Here is a 20342-nt window from a genome sequence, read left to right as displayed (position 1 = left end):
CCTTAGTGTGCATGTGTGTTTTTCTTGTGTCTCGAAAAGCCAAGGAAACTCATTCTCTCTCTCCAGGCTGAGGGAAGATGAAGGGAATCGAAGCAGAAGTCCTTGTTCTAGCATCCCAAAAGACCCGGTTAAGTTGTCAAGCTAAAAATATGCGGTATGCATGTCCCAGTCCACCTCCTTCCCAAGTCATGGGATAGCTCAGTGAGAGGACTCATGCTTAGCATTATACGGGGAGCAGCATATCCTGTAGGAAAGATTTCTATATCAGGCAACCGTCCAACATTCCTTTAAGGGTGGGGAGCTGCTTCTGAACATCCTTCTCTGTCAAAGATGGGGAACTTCCAGATGTTAGGCTGCAGCCCATCACTCTGGACCGTTGGCCGAGGCTGTCGGGAGTCCAATAACACCGGGAGGTTCCCCAGCCTCGTCTTATACTATTTTGGTAACACCTGAAGATTGGGGACCACATCCGCGCCAACACATTTTCCTATAAACCTGTAGTCCCAGTTCTTTGGAAGGGTAGCATGAGCACCCTCAAAAGTGGGACAGGGAAGCTGTGACCTTCTCAAGGTTGTTGGAGCGGCCGCCAAGACCACATAACACTCGTCTCGAAAGACCTACATTGGCTCCCAGTACGTTTCCGAGCACAATTCAAAGTGTTGGTGCTGACCTTTAAAGCCCTAAACTGCCTCGGTCCAGTATATCTGAAGGAGCATCTACACCCCCATTGTTCTGCCCGGACACTGAGGTCCAGTGCAGAGGGCCTTCTGGAGGTTCCTTCCCTGTGAGAAGCCAAATTACAGGGAACCAGGCAGAGGGCCTTCTCGGTAGTGGCACCTGCCCTGTGGAACACCCTCCCACCAGATGTCAAAGAGAACAACTGCCAGACTTTTAGAAGACATCTGAAGGCAACCCTGTTTAGGGAAGCTTTTAATGTTTGATGCATTACTGTATTTTAATATTTTGTTGGAAGCTGCCCAGAGTGGCTGGGGAAGCCCAGCCAGCTGGGCGGGGTATAAATAATAAATAATTATTAGTATTACTCCCATCATGCCTAACCACTGGCCACGCTGGCTGGGGCTGATGGGAGTTGGAGTCTAATGAGCCGCAGCTTCCCTAGCCCTGCCCTAAAAGTATCATCCGGTGGGAGGGGAGCAGAGGTGGAGCGGTCCAGGGGGTCCAAAACATATTGCAGCAGCATCCCTGTCTCCAGGGCCCTAGAGACACACCCAATCAGCACGAAAGGAGAGCCTTTTCACCACTGCATGCACCAAAGCTAAGCATTTAGGAACACCGAAAACACAAGGCGCTTCCATTTCAATAGACCTATGTGTAAGTTCCGTTACTTCCCTTAATACTTCACAACTCAAGCCACTCCGAAAGAAGGTATTGGAGAACTCCAAATCATCTGTCCGTGTATGCGCCCAGATCTAGCTGGAAGGCAACACATGGAGATTTTCATTGATCATTGCAATGTGCTCCTAATTATTATCATTATTGCAGAAGTTTATCATACAACCTTGCACAATCTTAGAAGAAGTGTGGTTGTAGCTCCTATGGCGGGACCCTGTATTTCTAGATTTCCTGCTGCACTACTAGCAAGGAGAAGAAGCTGTTCCCCTTGTTCATATTAGCTGTTGATGGGAAGATCTATTCACGAAACAGCAAAGCAGAGTTGAGTTGAATTTGGTGGGCATATCCTTGTCTGCTTCCCGATGTCAGGGGTGAAGGGCAACATTCCCTTTGGGGCAGGCTTCCAGGGGCCAGAGGCACAAATGGTCGAGGCAACACATGTAAATGTTGCTTTCTAGAGTAACCCATGGCATTACCTATACACAGTGGCGTAGCGTGGGTTGTCAGCACCCGGGGCAAGGCAAGTAATTTGCGCCCCCTAACCCGTGGATTTGCGCCCCCTAACCCCCAGATGTTGAGCCCGGTGCGGCCGGGCCCCCCTGCACCTCCCACGCTATGCCACTTCCTATACAGACTTGCATACCTATCTATCACTTTCCAGTCAGGCCAAAACTACTCAGGAAAGGGTGCAAAGTTGGAGTGGTGGCAGGTGTGGCCTAGGAAGTGTCTCAAGGGCCAGATAGAGGCCAGGAGGGCCACATTTGGCCCCCACATCTGAGGTTACCCACCACTGCCTTATGTACAAACTCCCTGCAGGCAGAAAGTATTATGATGCAGCAATAAAACTACTAGCGCATTTTTTGCAAAGCTAAGCAGGGTTCAGCAGGGTTTCAAACTGGGTGAGCGACCACGTGTTGAGATTCCTCCATTGCAGGAGAAGGTTGGCCTAGACGACCCTCAGGATCCCTTGCAACTCTACAGGTCTGTGATTCTAAGGCTTAACCGGATGCGAGTTCAAATCCTCACCTAGCAATGAATGCACAACCAGTCAAAGCTGCAGATTTGCCACCACATTCAGTCGGGATATGTGTGGACTGCCTTTGCTGGTGACCTTGATGAGAGGGTAAAGGAAAAAAGATACAATAATAAAGAGAGGCACGTTTATTGCCCTGGGCTCCTCAAAGGCAGATTAAGATATCCCGGCGCTTCCTTAGGCTAAGCCTATTTTAAGTCTGCAGGCTCGCACTTTCCTCCAGACAGCTTCCCATTCTCCTAAACCCGCTTCTTCCATTGCAATGGAAACTTTTTGGGGGGGGGGGCTCATAGTACACAGAACAAATCAGGCGTTTGCATGGATCCTGTCCGGACCGCGCCAGCGCCACGCGCTTAAGCAGTACATCTCCGCTCCGGCCCGCCCTCCGCTCTGATATGCGCCGCGCTTCCGCGCTCTCCTGCAGATCCGGGGAGGAGCCAGCCTGGTCACCGAGAAGAGAGACCCGCACAGCTGCGGCTTGTTCCCGGGGGAAGGAAGAGGCTCCGAGGGCGAGAGCCATGGCTGCGTTCGTGGAGCTGAGCACCAAGGCGAGGATGCCCCTCTTCGGACTGGGCACTTGGCAGGTACTGGGGGGCAAAGCGGGCGCAGGGACCACCCGGTTGCAGCTGCTGCTGCTGCTTTTGCAGTTTGCCCTTTGCAGCGCGGCGCCTTCAAAGCTGCCCGGGCTGCAGGCGGGAGTTGCGCGCCTTGCTCCTTTTAAGCCTTTCCCCCATTTATTTCTTTCCCTTGCGCATCTGGAGGGAGAGGGAGACCCGCTTGCTCGGCGGAGCGCTTAGCCGCCGTGCCTTTCCGCACGTTTGCTCCGCGCAGCCGGGAAAGGAGGTTGGCCTTGCAGCGCTTTGGAGCGACTTCTGCGCAACTCTTTCCCTTCTCTGCTTTTTATTGCCTATATTCAGCTCGATTCGGGTAATATAAGGTTCATCCAAAACCGGGTGCGTTTCTAGGACGAACGTTTCCTTTGAATTGTGCTGCTACGGCCCGAAAGGAAAGCACAAGCCTCGTTCTCACGTGCAGATCGTTTTCTCGGAGTGCCTGCACGTGAGAACTCCGCGGCGCTTATCAAAGCAGCTGCAGGTCCGGTTTTGCTTATTAGCAGTTGAGAGGCGTGTTCTCCCCAAAGTTGCCTTGGTTCCATTTTTAAGCAATCCAAGGCAGTGATTGTCGCCGTTATCTTATGACTTGCGCGTCCAGGGAGTTTTATTCTGCGTCGTGATATCGAAAGTTTTTTAAGTTTTTATTATTATTATCTTGAATCAGCTGGCAGCCAATTACATTGGATGGACACGAGACGTAGTATAGGAGAGGGGGAGAGAAGAAAATCGTACTTTGTGCATGCACGTTCACATATGCCTGCCTGCCGCTCCCAGTGATAATTTGCATTTGTGGATGGTTGAGGTTGCCAGCATCCTCACACATAGAACTCGTTTCCTCTTGTTGCCTCATAGCCCCTCAGATCCAAGTGGTTCTCAGTTGTCTGTTCAGACGTCTTGTTGTCAGACATGATCTCTGATGTTTTTTTTTCTGGACCTGGTGACTTGCATGTGTGAATGGCCAATGCAGAATTCATATCAGAGAGAGCGATTTCCTTTCTCCTCTCATCAACTCGCCCAAAAGCTTTTCAGAGGAGTCAGTTCCCATGCAGTTTCCAGTCTTCTGAGTTCATAGTCATCAAGTGAGATACAAAAGCATCTCTTGTAGTTGCGATGACCCCAAATGAACAGTAAGCCCATTAGGACGGCCTCTCAGTTTCCAGTTTAGTGGCAGAATTTGTAAGCCAACGGAGTTCACTCCTGGCTTTACTCTTCTCAAACATTCATCAGCGATGTGGAATTCCTGGTAAATTTTAAACTGGAAAATGTTCTTCCACCCATTTTCCAGTTCAAAACAATTTTCCTCTGTGGACATTGCACTTGGCATGAGAATTTTTTCCCCAGTGTTCTAGATTGTGATCCAGTGTAGCTCGCTTATTATATTTGCATTCAATAGACAAATCCTAAATATGCTTAGTATTTGTGGTAAATAGCGTTTGATTGAAATTTAAAAACATTTAAAATTTCTGAGGGTTTTGAATATTGAGGTTCAATTTATGTTTCGAATTTCTTTACATTGTATAATTTCTGGCATTGTAAGCCGCGTTGCAACCTAGACAGTGAAAAGCAGGATATAATTGTTTATAATGATATTTTTTTAAAAAAAAAGCTAAATGCCTTGAAGCTGCCAAGCTTGGCTAACAGTGGGTTTGCAGTTGGCACCCATCCATTGTACTAATGACTTTACGAAAAAGGAAAGCGCTGGCAAATTATCCGTCTCTCATTCATGCACACACACACACACAGCTGACTTTGCTCTTTGTTGCTGCAGAGGAATTCATGGGTAGAAATGGCAAAGAAGCAGATTTTGGTAAAACATGAGGAGCCCTGTTCCTAAGGGTAATAAGAGGCGTTTAGCAGTAGACTAGACTGCTTTGGGAAATGGTGGGAAATACCTTTGAACAGAGGCTGGCCGACCATCTGTCAGAGATGTTGTAATTGCATCGTATGTTGAACAGGGAATTGGATAACAGCCCCCAGATCCCTATCAAAACTACAATGACCTAGCATAGGTCAGCGGTAGAGCTTCTGTCTTGCATGCAGAAGGTCGCAGGTTCAAACCCTGGCAGCTCCAGATAGGACTGGGAGATTTTCCCTGCCTGAAACCCTGGAGAGCTGCTGCCAGCCAGTGTGGACAATATTGAGCTAGGTGGACCAATGGGTCTGGCTTGGTATACTGGCCTTATACTGTTGTTGTTCTTGGCCTCCGTCTGTCTTGGGAGACCGTGGAGGAGTTTGCCTTTGGGGGTGACGTCATACTGTTGCAGCGCCTGCTTCCAGTTGTGCTTCTGCAGATGCTCCAGGGCGTCTGTGCTCCTCCCAGCTGTCATTCCTCCTCTGATCACTGCTGTGGATACACAACCTTGACCGTCTGTCTTCAGGCAGTCAGAGGTCATCAGCGGGGTTGATGTTGCCAGCCTTCATGTCACAACTGCAGACATATTTGTTACACAGAGTTGGTCTGCCAACGGGCCTGGTGGCAGAAGCCAGCTCCCCGCACAGCACCTCCTTGGGGATCCTGCCATCTCCCATTCTGTGGAAATGACTAAGCCAGAGTAGACTCTGTTGAGACAGGAGTGCAAACACAATGGGAATGTGGGCTTGGGAGAGCACATCTTGGTTTAAGACTCTGTGCTGCCATGTGAGGCCCCAAACCCTCCTGACGCAACGCATGTGGAAGGTGTTGAGGTGTCACTCCTGTCAGTCGCTCCTGTCGGCCTCAGTCCATTATACCTGAAGGAGCGTCTCCACCCCCATTTTTCTGCCCCGACGCTGAGGTCCAGTGCCGAGGGCCTTCTGGCAGTTTCCCCACTGCAAGAAGCCAAGTTACAGGGAACCAGGCAGAGGGCCTTCTCGGTAGTGGCACCCGCCCTGTGGAATGCCCTCCCACCAGATGTCAAAGAGAGAAACAACTACCAGACTTTTAGAAGACACCTGAAGGCAGCCCTGTTTAGGGAAGCTTTTAAAGTTTAATAGGTTATTGTATTTTAATATTCTGTTAGAAGCCGCCCAGAGTAGCTGAGGAAACCCAGCCAGATGGGCGGTGTATAAATAATATATTATTATTATTATTATTATTATTATTATTATTAGTTGGTGTTGTTGTCAGCTGACCACGATTCACTTCCATAAAGCAGTGTGCACAACACGCAAGACCATCTTGGTCCGGGATCAGCAAACTTCTTCAGCAGGGGGCCAGTCCACTGTCCCTCAGACCTTGTGGGGGGCCGGACTATATTTTGAAAAAAATACGAATGACTTCCTATGCCCCACAAATAACCCAGAGATGCATTTTAAATAAAAGGACACATTCTACTCATGTAAAAACACGCTGATTCCCGGACTGTCCACGGGCCAGATTTAGAAGGCGATTGGGCTGGATCCGGCCCCTGGGCCTTAGTTTGCCTGCCCATAACATTGGTACTGGGAGTTAGCATCACATTTTCCCATAGCCTTTTGGAGAGGCAAGCCATTGAAGTAGCTGCATTGCCAATATGCTTGTCCAGCTCAGCATCGAGGGAACTGATTATGGTGAAACTCAGACAAAACAGTTGATAAGTCTCTGTAGAGCGTCCTTGGAGTGCCTTGTCAAGGCCGCATCGCCTGCAAACAACACCTCTCAATTTATAGTTCGTAGAGAATTGGTAGTTCGTATCATCCTGTTTTTGGAAGCCTAAGAGTTCTTTCACGGTAAGCATCACAAGTTTCTTTCCCAAGGGCCTTGTTGTAGAAGCACAGCCAAGAGGAAAATGTTGCCTTTCTCATTCTGTTTGTTCAGCCTCATAAAAGTAATGGAAACAATTTTAGAAATATAAAGACACGTTTCTGCCTCCTGCTGTCATAAGGCAGCCTGAACTTCCTCGGCCTCCCAAGACCCCCTCTCCCCATTTTTCATCTTTTATTAAGGGAATCGGCATCTTAATTCCCCCCCTTTTTTTATTCTTTTTTTTGCAGATTGTGAAATGAGGCAGAAAGATCTGATTGCCCCGCAAAGCCACAAACCCTATTCAGGCATCACTTGCACCAATAATAAATAATAAATAATGTTTTTTTATTTATACCCCGCCCTTCCCGGGTCAGAAAACCGTGCTCAGGGTGGCTAACAACAAATTTAAAACACTTAATTGATGCAACAAAAAACAGCATAAAATACAGTATAAAGCGTGAATAACAATAAATTCAGAATTCAAAAATCAATTTAGGGGGGAAAGCCATCCAATAAACATTAGATGATCACCAGGGCTAGCTGGCTAAATTAGTCCTATTTGGGCCATTGAGGAGACCAGGGGAGAATTAGCTGTGGGATCCCAGAGCGGGCAATCTTCATAAAAAGGGGAGGGAGGGGGAGGGAAGGAAGGGGAATAAAAGATCAGGCTAAGTTGAAAGCTAGGCAGAATAGCTCTGTCTTACAGACCCTGCGGAAGGAAGTTAAATCCTGCAGGGCCCTGGTCTCATGGGACAGAGCATTCCACCAGGTTGGAGCCATCACTGAGAAGGCCCTGGCCCTGGTGGAGGCAGGCATGGGGGAAAATGGGGTTGTGGGGTGGTCAGGCGACTTCTCCCACCATTGCTGTTCTTAGGCATAACTTCTGAAATGAGGAGCCGGTTCTACAGATGAAATCTTTCTGCCTGATTTAATTCCCTGAGTTCTAAATCCGATGGCTCCCATCACTGCTGTATGAGAAGCACTGGTCTAGGGGAAGTTTAGCCAACATGGTTTTGCTGACTCAGAGTTAGCAGCAGAACTGTGGTGGATCAGCCTTCCCTAACCAAGAGGCCTCAGAATGAGTGATGGGAATTGTAGTCTAAAACATTTGGAGGTCATCAAGCTGGGAAATGCTGATTTAGTTTGCAAATCTTTGGAACAGGGAATCTGCCCTTTTGCCTGTTACACTCTGCAAAGCACCAGATGTATGGGTGGAAATTTGGAATATTTGACCCAGATTAACATTTTATCATATCAATTCTGTACCCAGGTTAGCATAGCTGAAATCCAAAGGGCCCCAGCAAACAATTCCAGCATTCCAGTGTCAAATTGTTTTGCCTATTTGGAACTAGTTTTGTGCAAGCTTTTTGAAGCTAGCAACTTGGCCATCCTTTTCATTCTTCCCTGAAATTTGTTTTCCAAATTGTTAATCACATTGCTCATTTATTGTGGAAATATATATTTTCAGAATGGAGGGCAGGGTAGTATGTGGTAATTTTTTGTTTTTGTGGTAATGTTTGAAAACGTTTAATAAATCCAGTTGGTAATATATCTGACATTTATTCGAATTGGGAATGTTTGTTTGTTTTAGAAAGAAAAAGGCAATTTGGTACATTTCAAAGGCTGGCAGTGCTTGAAAAAAAAATTGTTGTTCTTTAGTCGTGTCCGACTCTTTGTGACCCCATGGACCAGAGCACGCCAGGCACTCCTGTCTTCCACTGCCTCCCGCAGTTTGGTCAAAGAAAAAAAAATACAAATTTTGTATTTCAGGCACCTGTTGGAAAAGTAGGCGAAGCCGTTAAATATGCCATTGACCTCGGATACCGCCACTTCGACTGCGCCCACTACTACAAGAATGAGGATGAGATTGGGAGTGCCCTCCAGCAGAAAATCAAGGAAGGGGCTGTGAAACGGGAAGAACTTTTCATTGTTAGCAAGGTAAGGTTGCTATTGCCTCATGAAGATTTCTGTGAGCTCCAGCCTGAGGTTGTTGATTTTCAGTGAGAAACCATCTTGGGAGCACATTCTGGATTGGGCCCTGGCTCCTTTCCCCCCTAAACATAGCTGGTTTGATGAGTGCTTTTTAAAAAAAGCATGGCCAACAATGTATAGATGTGTCCTGAGTATAATCAACAGAATATTATTTTCCTATACTGTTATCCTCTTTGGCTACAGGTGTTTGTGTGTGTGTGTGTGAGAGAGAGAGAGAGAGAGAGAGAGAGAGAGAGAGAGAGAAAGTGCTGTGAGGTGCATGTCTGAATGCTTCTTCATGGTGAGAGTAAGGGAAAGGCCATTGTGAAGAAACAGATGCAAGGAAAAGTAGCATGTCAGATACAGTGGTACCTCGGGTTAAGTACTTAATTCGTTCTGGAGGTCTGTTCTTAACCGTGAAGCACCACTTTAGCTAATGGGGCCTCCTGCTGCTGCCGCACCTCCGGAGCCCGATTTCTGTTCTTATCCTGAAGCAAAGTTCTTTACCTGAAGCACTATTTCTAGGTTAGCGGAGTATGTAACCTGAAGCGTGTGTAATCAGAGTTACCACTGTATACGAGTCCTAAACTAGCTTTCTCCCAAGATTTTCTATATTTATTTCATAATGTCCAATCCGCTCTGCATTCAGAGAATACCCAAGCAGCGTGCAGAAATAATAATACGGAGCATAAAACAGTATTTGCATGCAAACAAACCCCAATGAGAATTGAAAAGTGCAGAAATGGACCAATTTGGGAAGTGTTGGGAGAGAGGAAAAGTTCGACTAATGTCAAAAACGTAACAGAGAGGGCTTGCTATACTTCTTAAGTGAAGAGAATTAGACTACAATTCCTACCATCCCACTAGACATTCTGGCTGACGCTTATGGGAGTTGTACTCCAAAAACATCTAGAGGGCCCCACGTTGGCTTTCCCTGGCCTAGGGTCTGGGTAAAGGACTCATAATCAGGGTTGAAAGCGATGTTTTCTGCCAACTCGGCAGAGGAGACTGGTCAATGGGCTGATGGATTTCTTCTTCTTCCCCTGCACAGCTGTGGTGCACTTTCCATGAGAAGCACTTGGTGAAGGCATCATGCCAGGATTCGGTCTCTGCGCTGAAGCTGGACTACTTGGACCTCTATCTCATGCACTTTCCCATGGGATTCAAGGTAACAGCAAAGCCCCTCATCAACCCTTTCTGTTCAGTGGACCTTGGATGTTGCAGGAAGATTCTCATCCCTCCCAAGAGGCAGGGTGGGACCTTGGGAGGTGGTCAACCGACAGAAACATAACAATTGCCCTTTTCTCTCCGCCAGGCCGGAGAGGATTTAGTTCCCCGTGACGAGAAGGGTATGGTCATCCCCAGCAACACAGATTATCTGGGCACTTGGGAGGTAAGCTTGACTTGAGCTCATTTTGAAGGTGCTTCACTGAATTCCATCTTGTGGTTGAGCAGGAAAATCAGGGATGCTAAGGAACTTGAAGCAGCCCACTAAGACCTTGGACAAAGGTCTTCTCCTTTGCAGCTCTATTCCCTGAAATCCTTTTTTCGATCTGAGACGATGAACATGGAGGCCATAATTTTTTTACAAGTGCAAACACAGGAAGATTCCTTTCTTGTCCCATCAGCACTAAGGCAGCAATCACAGTGCCTTCTAGATGTTGCTGGACTACAACTCCTATCATCCATGCCCTTCGGCCGTGCTGACTTGGTGGGGATTGGAGTCCTAGCATTTGGAGTGCCCCATGTTGGCTACCCCTGCTCTACCCTGACTGGCAGTGACTATCCAGGGATCTACCTGCACATGGCAGGGATTGAACCTGGGATCTTTTGAAGGCAAAGCAAGAAGTACTCTGCCAAAGAGCAACAGTCTCTTCCCAACCGAACAGCAGGTCTCCTCACCTCCCGAGTGCTCTAATGGTGAGAAATACCAGTGCATTAACTGAATCATATTTCAGTCAAGCACAGGCATTCCCAGTTCCAGTCAAGTATAGGAATTTCCAGCCAGAGTTGAGCATCATTGAGAAGTGCTTACCTGGGAGGTTAGAAGGTTAACTGGGCTTGATTTCAGCCCTATCCTCTGCAACCTTAACCCTTTTGGGTTAAACTTAGATGTATGTATGTATATATTTTTGAAAATTTTCACTGAGAAAATGAAGTGAAAAAAGCAAAAACAAAACAATGAAACATTGAAATTGTGATACAGTATAATATATGGGTGTATAAGTAGTACAGTTATTTCAGCAAATGTAAAATTATCTTTAACACGTTACGCTTTTTATAAATGGATCCCAAATATTGTTATATTTATTCAGACACAGTCTGCATGTAAAAGCAATCTGTTTGTATGTTGCAAGAGTTGTCATGTCTTCTATCCATTGATCAGAGGGGGCCATGGTATTTTCTTTCCAATGAATCAGTACCTGTGTTTTGGCAGAAGGGGGCAGAGAGACCACATACTTTGACCCCGTATAGTTGGTATATAGTTCGAAATGATGCAATTATTATTATTTGTATAATTATTAAGTGCATCATTTCAAACTATATACCAACTATACGGGGTCAACGTACGTGGTCTCTCTGTGCCCTTCTGCCAAAACACACATGCTGATTCATAATTATTCATAAAGGAAACAGCTTATAAGAAGTAAACAAGGAGGCCAGATACAGGATAAAGGAAGTCTTTTACAGTGGTGCCCCGCAAGACGAATGCCTCGCAAGACGGAAAACCCGCTAGACGAAAGGGTTTTCCGTTTTTCGATGCGCTTCGCAGGACGAATTTCCCTATGGGCTTGCTTTGCAAGACGAAAATGTCTTGCGAGTCTTGAGATTTTTTTTCGCTCCCCACCCCCTTTTTCTAAGCCGCTAAACCGCTAATAGCCTTTTAGCAGCTAATCCGCTAAACCTTTAATAGCCGCTAATAGCACTAATCCGCTAAGCCGCTAATAGGGTTGCTTCGCAAGACGAAAAAACCGCTAGACGAAGAGACTCGCGGAACGAATTAATTTCGTCTTGCGAGGCACCACTGTATTTGGTTGTTTGTATTGTTGTATGTTTTGCTCATTGTATGTTATGTTCACGTTTAATGAGGGTGGATTTCTGTATTGGAGGTGGGGGGTTTATGTTATGTTGTAAATAAAATTCCAATAAAAATTAAAATATTAAAAAACTGGGGTAAAAAGAAAGAAATGATGCAATTATCTGACAATTTTAAATTTTCCCCACAGTAGTATTTCCAAAAATTTCTAAGTGTAGGACATTGCATAAACATGAGTTTCAAAGAAACATTTTCCTTATTGCATCTCCAGCTGCATGTCATCATAGCTTAATCATGGCTTTTGAGATGCTGATGATATTCCACTCGTCTAAATGGTTCACTTGGCCAGGGATGCTGTGCTCTTGCCACCTGTGGTTATAGCTCAGGTGTGAAAGTTTGTTCCAGCACATAGGACCAAGGTGATGCCCTGAATTTCATCTGCCTTCATCCCGCTCTCCCCTTAGGCAATGGAGGAACTGGTGGATTGTGGGCTGGTGAAAGCCATTGGGATCTCCAATTTCAACCACTATCAGATCGAGAAGCTCTTGCAGAAACCTGGCCTGAAGCACAAGCCCGTCAACCACCAGGTGAGTAGGGCTAGCATCTCTGCCTGCTTTTGGAAATGTTGCTGCGTTGAAGCTCCTCAGTACTGGGCACGGTCTCGTCAGGAACTGCTCCTCCACAACCTTACCTTGCGAGCTCCCCCAACACAGCTGAGCTTCCCTGCTTTCATGGATGTGGACATCTTGAAGCTGGTCACTGGCTTGTGTTTGAAAATCCTTAGCTGTGCTGCCTTCCTCAACTAGGCCGCAGCCACACTATGCATTTTAAAGCACTCTACCACTTTCTGCAGTCACGGCTTCCCCCAAAGCATTCTGGGAGCTGTGCTTCGTTGAGGGCACTGCATGTTGTTAGGAGACCTCTATTCCTCTCTCAAAGTTCCCTGTGAAGAGGGATTGACTGTTCATCACCTTCTTAGATAATGTGTGTGTGTGTGTGTGTGTGTGTGTGTGTGTGTGTTTGTCTGTGTGTGTGTGTATTTGTGTTTGTAGAGTGGGAGGTGAGTTCGCCAATGTTTTGTCTCCCCTAAAGTAGGACATTTGTTCAAAGGAGTGTGTCACTGCCTGCTAGTTGAGTAATCCAGAGTTTTCTTGGGCTTGCAGATTGAGTGCCACCCATACCTTACCCAGGAGAAGCTGATCCACTACTGCCAATCCAAAGGGATCTCTGTGACTGCTTACCGACCTTTCGGCGCCCATACGTAAGACTGCTTTGAAGTAAACCTTTGGTGGGATGATAACATTCGTTGTCCAGATAGTTTGCTTTCCGTGTTTATGTTGTGTGATCAAGTGTATATGGCCATGGAGTCATTGATGGGTCTGTGGAGCTTATCTACTGTTGTATTTATTTATGTATTACCTGGTTTTCATATTACATGACACAGTATTCTTGCAAATACAGAATCCCTAAGCCTAGACTCTTCTTAAATGCCTCCTGCAAAGGAAAATCTCTCACCTTCCAAGGTCAGCAGCTACTGTTAGAATTCCTGCTCTGTGGTTGCAGTCATGGGATTGTTGTCTTTCACATGACTGTATATGTTTTGACTCCACAGAGTGGGAAGTGACGGAGACAGAATGTTTGTGTTACTGTGTTCCGTGAAGTAGGACTATTGTCCTTTGTTCTTTTTCTCTTTGCTGTCTGATGCTAGAGAGAGAGGGAGCCATGTTGCAGTGCTCCATGTGTGTTTATATGTAAATAAAGTAGATTAGCCAAAATGCCGAGTTGCTGAGGTCTGTCACGCAAGCTGTGAAGACTCTGCAGATCCCTAAGTGTGCCGATGTCTGGTGGCATCGGTCGCTGTGATGTTTGGGCTGAAGAAAGCTTTTGAAGCTCCCAAATGATCGACCAGGAGGGAGGGAACGTGCCAGTCGGGCATGTTTCTCTGCCAGGGTCCTACTCGAGTGTAGGACGAGCTCCTGACAGCTACTAGCTTTGCTGGCTTTGCTCTACCTGTGTTGTCAGAAGCAGTGTGCCTCTAAATACAAACTACTGAATGCAAAGCACTGTTGTGCTTGTGTCCTGCTTGCAGGCTTCTCGTAGGCATCTGATCAGATGGTGTGAGAACAGGATCCTGGACTGGGTAGACCTTTTGACCTGATGCAGAAGGGATCTTCTTATGTCCTTAAAGGATGTTCCACAGCTCTTCTCACTTGGAAGTTTTTTCTAACATTGAGGAAGGGTCATTGATTCTAGTCCTTGGCTTGGAGCAACAGAAAACCAGTCTGCTCCATCTTCTTAGGTGGCAACCCTCTAAATAATTAAGACAGCGACTCGTTTGTAAGCATCTGACTAAACTTCCTAACGGTCAGCTGTTCAGTGGAGGTGATGGGCTCCCCTTTGTTGGGGGGTGTTTTAAGCAAAGGCTAACTTAAGCTACCTGTCAGGGGTGTTGTAGTTGCAAACTGCACAGCAGACCTTGAACCGAGCAAGGGGTTGGATGAGACTACTTCCAAGCTCCCTTCCAACACCCAAAATTCTATGAGAATAAAAAGGAGAATTGTGTTACTTGGAAGTAGTTTTGCCTCCTGCAAGACAGCTACCGCTGCAGTTCTATGTAGGAAATCTAGGTTTGCTGCTCAGTGTCACATGTGCCAAAGAAATAAGAGGATAACTCTTTAAAGTTTCAATCCAAAACTTAGCTAGAAGCCCTATTGAATGCAATGGGTCTTCTGAATACACAGGCATGGAATCACACTGTTAATGGGCGTATTGGCTTTATTTTGTAGTCTCAAGCCTGGGGACCCTATCCTGTTGGAGGACCCAACGGTTAAAGAGATTGCTACAAGGCACAAGAAGAGCGTTGCACAGGTAAATATGCTGAAGGCAAAGAGTGAATAACGAGGCAGTAAGCCTGAGCTTAAGGGACGTGGGTGGCGCTGTGGGTAAAAGCCTCAGCACCTAGGGCTTGCCGATCGAAAGGTCGGCGGTTCGAATCCCCGCGGCGGGGTGCGCTCCCGTTGTTCGGTCCCAGCGCCTGCCCACCTAGCAGCTCGAAAGCACTCTCGGGTGCAAGTAGATAAATAGGGGCCGCTTACTGGTGGGAAGGTAAACGGCGTTTCCGTGTGCGGCTCTGGCTTGCCAGAGCAGCGACGTCACACTGGCCACGTGACCCGGAAGTGTCTCCGGACAGCGCTGGCCCCTGGCCTCTTAAGTGAGATGGGCGCACAACCCTAGAGTCTGTCAAGACTGGCCCGTACGGGCAGGGGTACCTTTGCCTTTACCTTAAGCCTGAGCTTGGATGGTGCCTCATTTTTGCATGTGGAAAAGCTGAGGGAAGCCTCAGTCAACGTGGGAGCTTCTCTGCTGAAAATATAGTGGAACCTAGGTTTTCGAACGTAATCAGTTCCAGAAGACCGTTCGACTTCTGAAACGTTTGAAAACCGAAGCATGCATTTCTGGGTATTCAGTGTTCGAAACCCTCACAAGACGCTCAAAAACTGAGTATGGTGCATCTGTGCAGTAATTGTGGGGTGAGGGGTGCAGATTCAGCTCAGAGAGTCAGCGTGTTGTAGTGGTTAAGAGCGGTGGACTCGTAATCTGGTGAACTGGGTTCGATTCCCCGCTCCTCCACATGCAGCTGCTGGGTGACCTTGGGCTAGTCACACTTCTCTGACGTCTCTCAGCCTCACTCACCTCACAGAGTGTTTGTTGTGGGGGAGGAAGGGAAAGGAGATTGTGAGCCGCTTTGAGACTCCTTAAGGGGAGTGAAAGGCGGGATATCAAGTGCAAACTCTTCTTCATCCCAGGCATGTAGCCATTCCTGTATTTGTATTTGCAAATCAGCCCACCAGAAGGGGCTGATTGGGGCCTGTGCTGGTGGTGGCATAATTGAACCAAGAGAAGTATTGCATTAGGATCATTGCAGAATGCTGCTTTTCACAGCTGTTGATTCCCATCTAAGTTTGGAAGGACTGCTTATTTTCTCCTTCTGAGGAGGCTGTTTGCTGTTCATGCAAACAAGCATGAGAATGAGATGCGTAGTTTTGACTCTGCCATGAATTAAGCCTTTCAGCCAATCCCCATGGCAAGATGATTAAAGGGGTGGGGGAGATAGGGAGACAGATTATTATTATTATTGCCACAGCTGTTGCTGAGTTCATTGGAAATCTGAAATGCTCAAAACATTGGTCCACCCTTGTTGGAAACAGGTATTGATTTGCCCCTGCAGATTCTGATCAGGTTTCACATCCAGAGGAACGTGGCTGTCATTCCCAAGTCAGAAAAACCACACCGCCTGGAAGAGAATTTTAAGGTAAAGGAGAATCTCCCTGCCCCATTCTTAATGCAGCCATGTGGATTTACCACTCACCTGAATCATATAGCAGTTTGGGAAGTGTTGTAGTCCAGTGGTGTGGAGAGTATATGCTGTGCATTTATTTAGAAGGACCCAGGTTCAAGTCTTGGTATCATGGAGTTCTGTTGCTAGTCGCAGTGGATGATACAATGGTCTGATGTAGTATGAAAAGGATTCTGAGGAGCTGAATGGCTAATAGGTTTGTCCAGCCACCCTGCTGGCTGCTAGATCCCGACACCAAACCCATAATCTGAGAGTATAATCTGTGTTCCCATAATCAAAGAGCATGGAGTGCATAGCCCCCTCTGAACATCCCAGTCATTACTTTCTAGCTTGCATTTGCAATGCACTCTATGTGGGACTGCCTTTGGAGATGACTTGGAACCTTCGGCTGGTCCAAAATGCAGTGGCCAGATTGCTGCTTGGGGTTCCATTTAGACCCACTTTTCAAACAGCTCCACTAATCCAATGTGCTCACCTTGGGATTTAGAGCTCGAAACAATTCAGGCCACCAAAAGACCACCTCCTTCCCCACCGACTCACTTGGATGTTAAGATTGGCAGAGGGAACCTATTTGGGTAGTTCTACTGCCCACAGAGATTCGGGGGGCCAGCTTGAGAGGAATGATTATTTGTGGCTGTCCCTTAGTTATAGAATGCTTTTCACATGTAGGTGCATCTTAATATTGCATTCCTAAATTGCTGTAATCTACTCTGGGCCCTTATGGTAAGGCAAGAAGTCTAATTAATTACAGTGGTACCTCAGGTTACATACGCTTCAGGTTACAGACTCTGCTAACTCAGAAATAGACCTCGGGTTAAGAACTTTGCTTCAGGATGAGAACAGAAATCGTGCTCCGGCGGCGCAGCAGCATCAGGAGGCCTCATTAGCTAAAGTGGTGCTTCAGGTTAAGAACAGTTTCGGGTTAAGAACGGAGCTCCGGAACGAATTAAGTACTTAACCCGAGGTACCACTGTACTTAATTAGCAATTTAATGCATCTGAGTCAATGGTGTGTGGCAGAGTGGTACAGTAGTTAGAGCTGAACTTCTGACCAGGGAGACCTGGACTCAACTCCTGGCTCAGCCATGAAACTTAACATCTGTCAAACATCCTTACAGAGGATGCCACCCTGGGTTCCTTGGCAGAAGGCTGTGATAAAATGACAGTAACTGTGGCATTCTGGAAGTTTCCATGCACACAGGAGCAACTACTTTTACTCACATACCATGCGCACTTAACACCTTCCTCAGTAGAATCATAGAATCATAGAGTTGGAAGAGACCACAAGGGTCATCGAGTCCAACCCCCTGCCAAGCAGGAAACACCATCAGAGCACTCCTGACATATGGTTGTCAAGCCTCTGCTTAAAGACCTCCAAAGAAGGAGACTCCACTACACTCCTTGGCAGCAAATTCCACTGTCAAACAGCTCTTACTGTCAGGAAGTTCTTCCTAATGTTTAGGTGGAATCTTCTTTCTTGTAGTTTGGATCCATTGCTCAGTGTCTGCTTCTCTGGAGCAGCAGAAAACAACCTTTCTCCCTCCTCTATGTGACATCCTTTTATATATTTGAACATGGCTATCATATCACCCCTTAACCTCCTCTTCTCCAGGCTAAACATGCCCAGCTCCCTTAGCTGTTCCTCATAAGGCATCGTTTCCAGGCCTTTGACCATTTTGGTTGCCCTCCTCTGGACACGTTCCAGTTTGTCAGTGTCCTTCTTGAACTGTGGTGCCCAGAACTGGACACAGTACTCCAGGTGAGGTCTGACCCGAGCAGAATACAGTGGCACTATTACTTCCCTTGATCTAGATGCTATACTCCTATTGATGCAGCCCAGAATTGCATTGGCTTTTTTAGCTGCCGCGTCACACTGTTGGCTCATGTCAAGTTTGTGGTCAACCAAGACTCCTAGGTTATTGTAGGAATGTTAATGTTCTCAGTTTCAAAACTGGGCACCCTTTCTCTCTCACACACAAACACACCGGGTTACCTTGACATTTCATTCATAACCCATGGGCCGGGGGAATGTACCTCACTTTTTTCATTCTTTTTTAAATTATAGGTCTTTGACTTTGAATTGACTAAAGAAGAGATGGCGACTCTCCTCGGCTTGAACAAAAACTGGAGAGATTGTGTGATGGCTCAGTAAGCTCGAAACTTCCACGCTCTATCTTTTTTTTAGTGGGAGGTTTAGGAGGGGTTATAAATCATTTTTATTTCTGCAGTGCACCCACAGCCACTGTTTCTGTTCCAAATTCTTTCCAACTTTTCTTAAAAACGCAAAGCACCTCAAATATAATTAAAAAGTAACCCTTTCCCAGCCGCCTTGACATCCTGCTAAGCGTATGCTGTGGCATTTTGCCTGAAAACTGTTTGACTATAGACATTGAGAGCTGTCACACACAGAAGGGGGGGGGGGCTAGAGCTAATGGGTTGACATCACAGTGGGGTAGATTTTGGTTGAACTGTAAAAGTAAGGGCAAGGGCTGTTGGACAATGGTACAGTGGTGCCTCGCAAGACGAAATTAATTCGTTCTGCGAGTTTTTTCGTTGTGCGAGTTTTTTCATCTTGCGAAGCACCACTGCATTTAAACACTAACAACGGTGGGGAGGGGCGGGGAGAAGCAGGACAGCTGCCGCAGCCGGTACCTCAGACTCACCCGCGCGTTGTGGCCACCGCGCGACGCGGCTGCTGGGCTCAGGAGCGCGAATCTGGCTGCAACGCTGGCTGCTGGCGGCAACGGCTCTCTCAGAGGAGCGCGCGAGCGCGGTGGGCAGCGGCGCGAGGCAGCCGGAAGGTCGGCCGTCAGCCGGAAGGTGGGAGGGAGCCGGAGGAGTGGGGAAGCGAGCATGCGTGCAGTGACCGTCGCCATGACATGAGAGGCAGGGCCGTTTCGTCTAGCGAAGCAAGCCCTTAGGAAAATCCGTCTTGCAAAGCACCTCAGAAAATGAAAAACCCTTTCGTCTAGCGAGTTTTTCGTCTTCCGAGGCATTCGTCTTGCGGGGTACCACTGTACTGACTATCAGAGGGACAGTGGGGTTTCCTTTAATGGAGACATTCTTGTGGACAAATTGTGGGATGCCGTTAACTCTGCATTTTCTGCTTTGAGATGGGTTTGGACTAGGTGGCATACAAAGTTGTGTTAAACCACTCTTAGCGTTGTATTTGAATTGCTGCAACCCAGGAACCTTAGGGTAAAGGGCGAGTAGCAAACTGATGATAATAATCCTCTCCCACCCCACGGTTTTACCTTTCATGAATTCAAACTCATGAAGCTTTTTCCATGTCCTGTTCTTGCAGTTCTGTCAATCACAAAGACTACCCCTTCAAAGCTGATTACTAAGAACCGAAGCTGCTCCGGATGTAGAATTATTGCCTTTGGGACTCCTGCGTCGTGAAGCTCTAGTGCAGGTACCTATTCTTAGCCAACCACTTTGGGTCTTTCATCCAAAAGAAGAGGAGAAATACTCAGGACAAGTGGAATGAACAACCAGAGGACAACACAGATGCAACGCAAGTGGATGATGTTGTAAAAGGCTACCTTCCTCATCTCTCTCTCCCCATCTACTGAAGTTGGCCAAGTATTGAGTGTTGATCAAGGACCCTGCTAGAGAGTTCTTGTTGGCTGTGATGCTTTTGCAACATCACTCGCATTGGGTGAACCCACCTGCAAGTGGGCTTGAGAGAAAAGCTTGGTTTATTCTGGGGATGGGGAACCTGTGGCCTTTCAGATGTTGTTGGGACTCCCATGAGCCCCACATAGCACGGCCAGCGCTCAGGGGCTATGGGAGTTGTAGCCCAAACAGCACCCAGAGAGCCATAGGCTCCCCCACCTGATTTATTTGAACCAGTTTGTGAACCTCAGGGGAGGAGGAGGAGTTTTCTTCTCCTGTTCAGATTAAAATCTGAGCCAGAGAAGAATTTTTGGGTCCTAATGCTTGCCTTACATTTAAGGGTAAGTATTATGCACCACCCAGTTGTGCATTCCGGGCCAATGAAATCCAAACACCTTACCTGTTTTGTTACTGAGTGGTGTGTACCTTTTGGAAATAATAAAAATAATTCCCACACCAACACTTGGGTAATCTGATTCATGCCACCTGTTGAAGATCTTCTGCCCATTGCATCCTGTCTATCCTCATCCAGTGAATTGGGAGCAGCCTCTTGCCTGTGACCCTGCTCAGCAGACCCTGTGGTGACACAGAATGGGGCTAAAACACACACACAGCCTGATCCCATCAATACCTTAAATTATTTGGTGGGGGAAAAGA

At 47.0% G+C, this 20342-nt stretch overlaps 1 protein-coding gene across 1 annotated transcript; it reads left to right on the top strand.

Moving 5' to 3' along the window:
- The first annotated feature begins 2771 nt into the window (after window positions 1-2771).
- On the top strand, window positions 2772-20145 carry LOC310659165 (aldo-keto reductase family 1 member B7-like). The gene is made up of 10 exons (XM_083402355.1): window positions 2772-2970; window positions 8474-8641; window positions 9726-9842; window positions 9990-10067; window positions 12176-12298; window positions 12875-12972; window positions 14498-14579; window positions 15940-16023; window positions 18133-18215; window positions 19372-20145. The coding sequence occupies exons 1-10, from the start codon at window positions 2782-2784 to the stop codon at window positions 19412-19414; spliced, it is 1065 nt and encodes a 354-aa protein (XP_083258481.1). The 5' UTR covers window positions 2772-2781; the 3' UTR covers window positions 19415-20145.
- The last annotated feature ends 197 nt before the right edge of the window (window positions 20146-20342 follow it).

Source organism: Podarcis tiliguerta (assembly GCF_965153285.1).
Source record: "Podarcis tiliguerta genome assembly, chromosome: 10".
Taxonomy (NCBI): Eukaryota; Metazoa; Chordata; class Lepidosauria; order Squamata; family Lacertidae; genus Podarcis; species Podarcis tiliguerta.
This window is presented reverse-complemented; position numbering and strand designations above follow the sequence as displayed.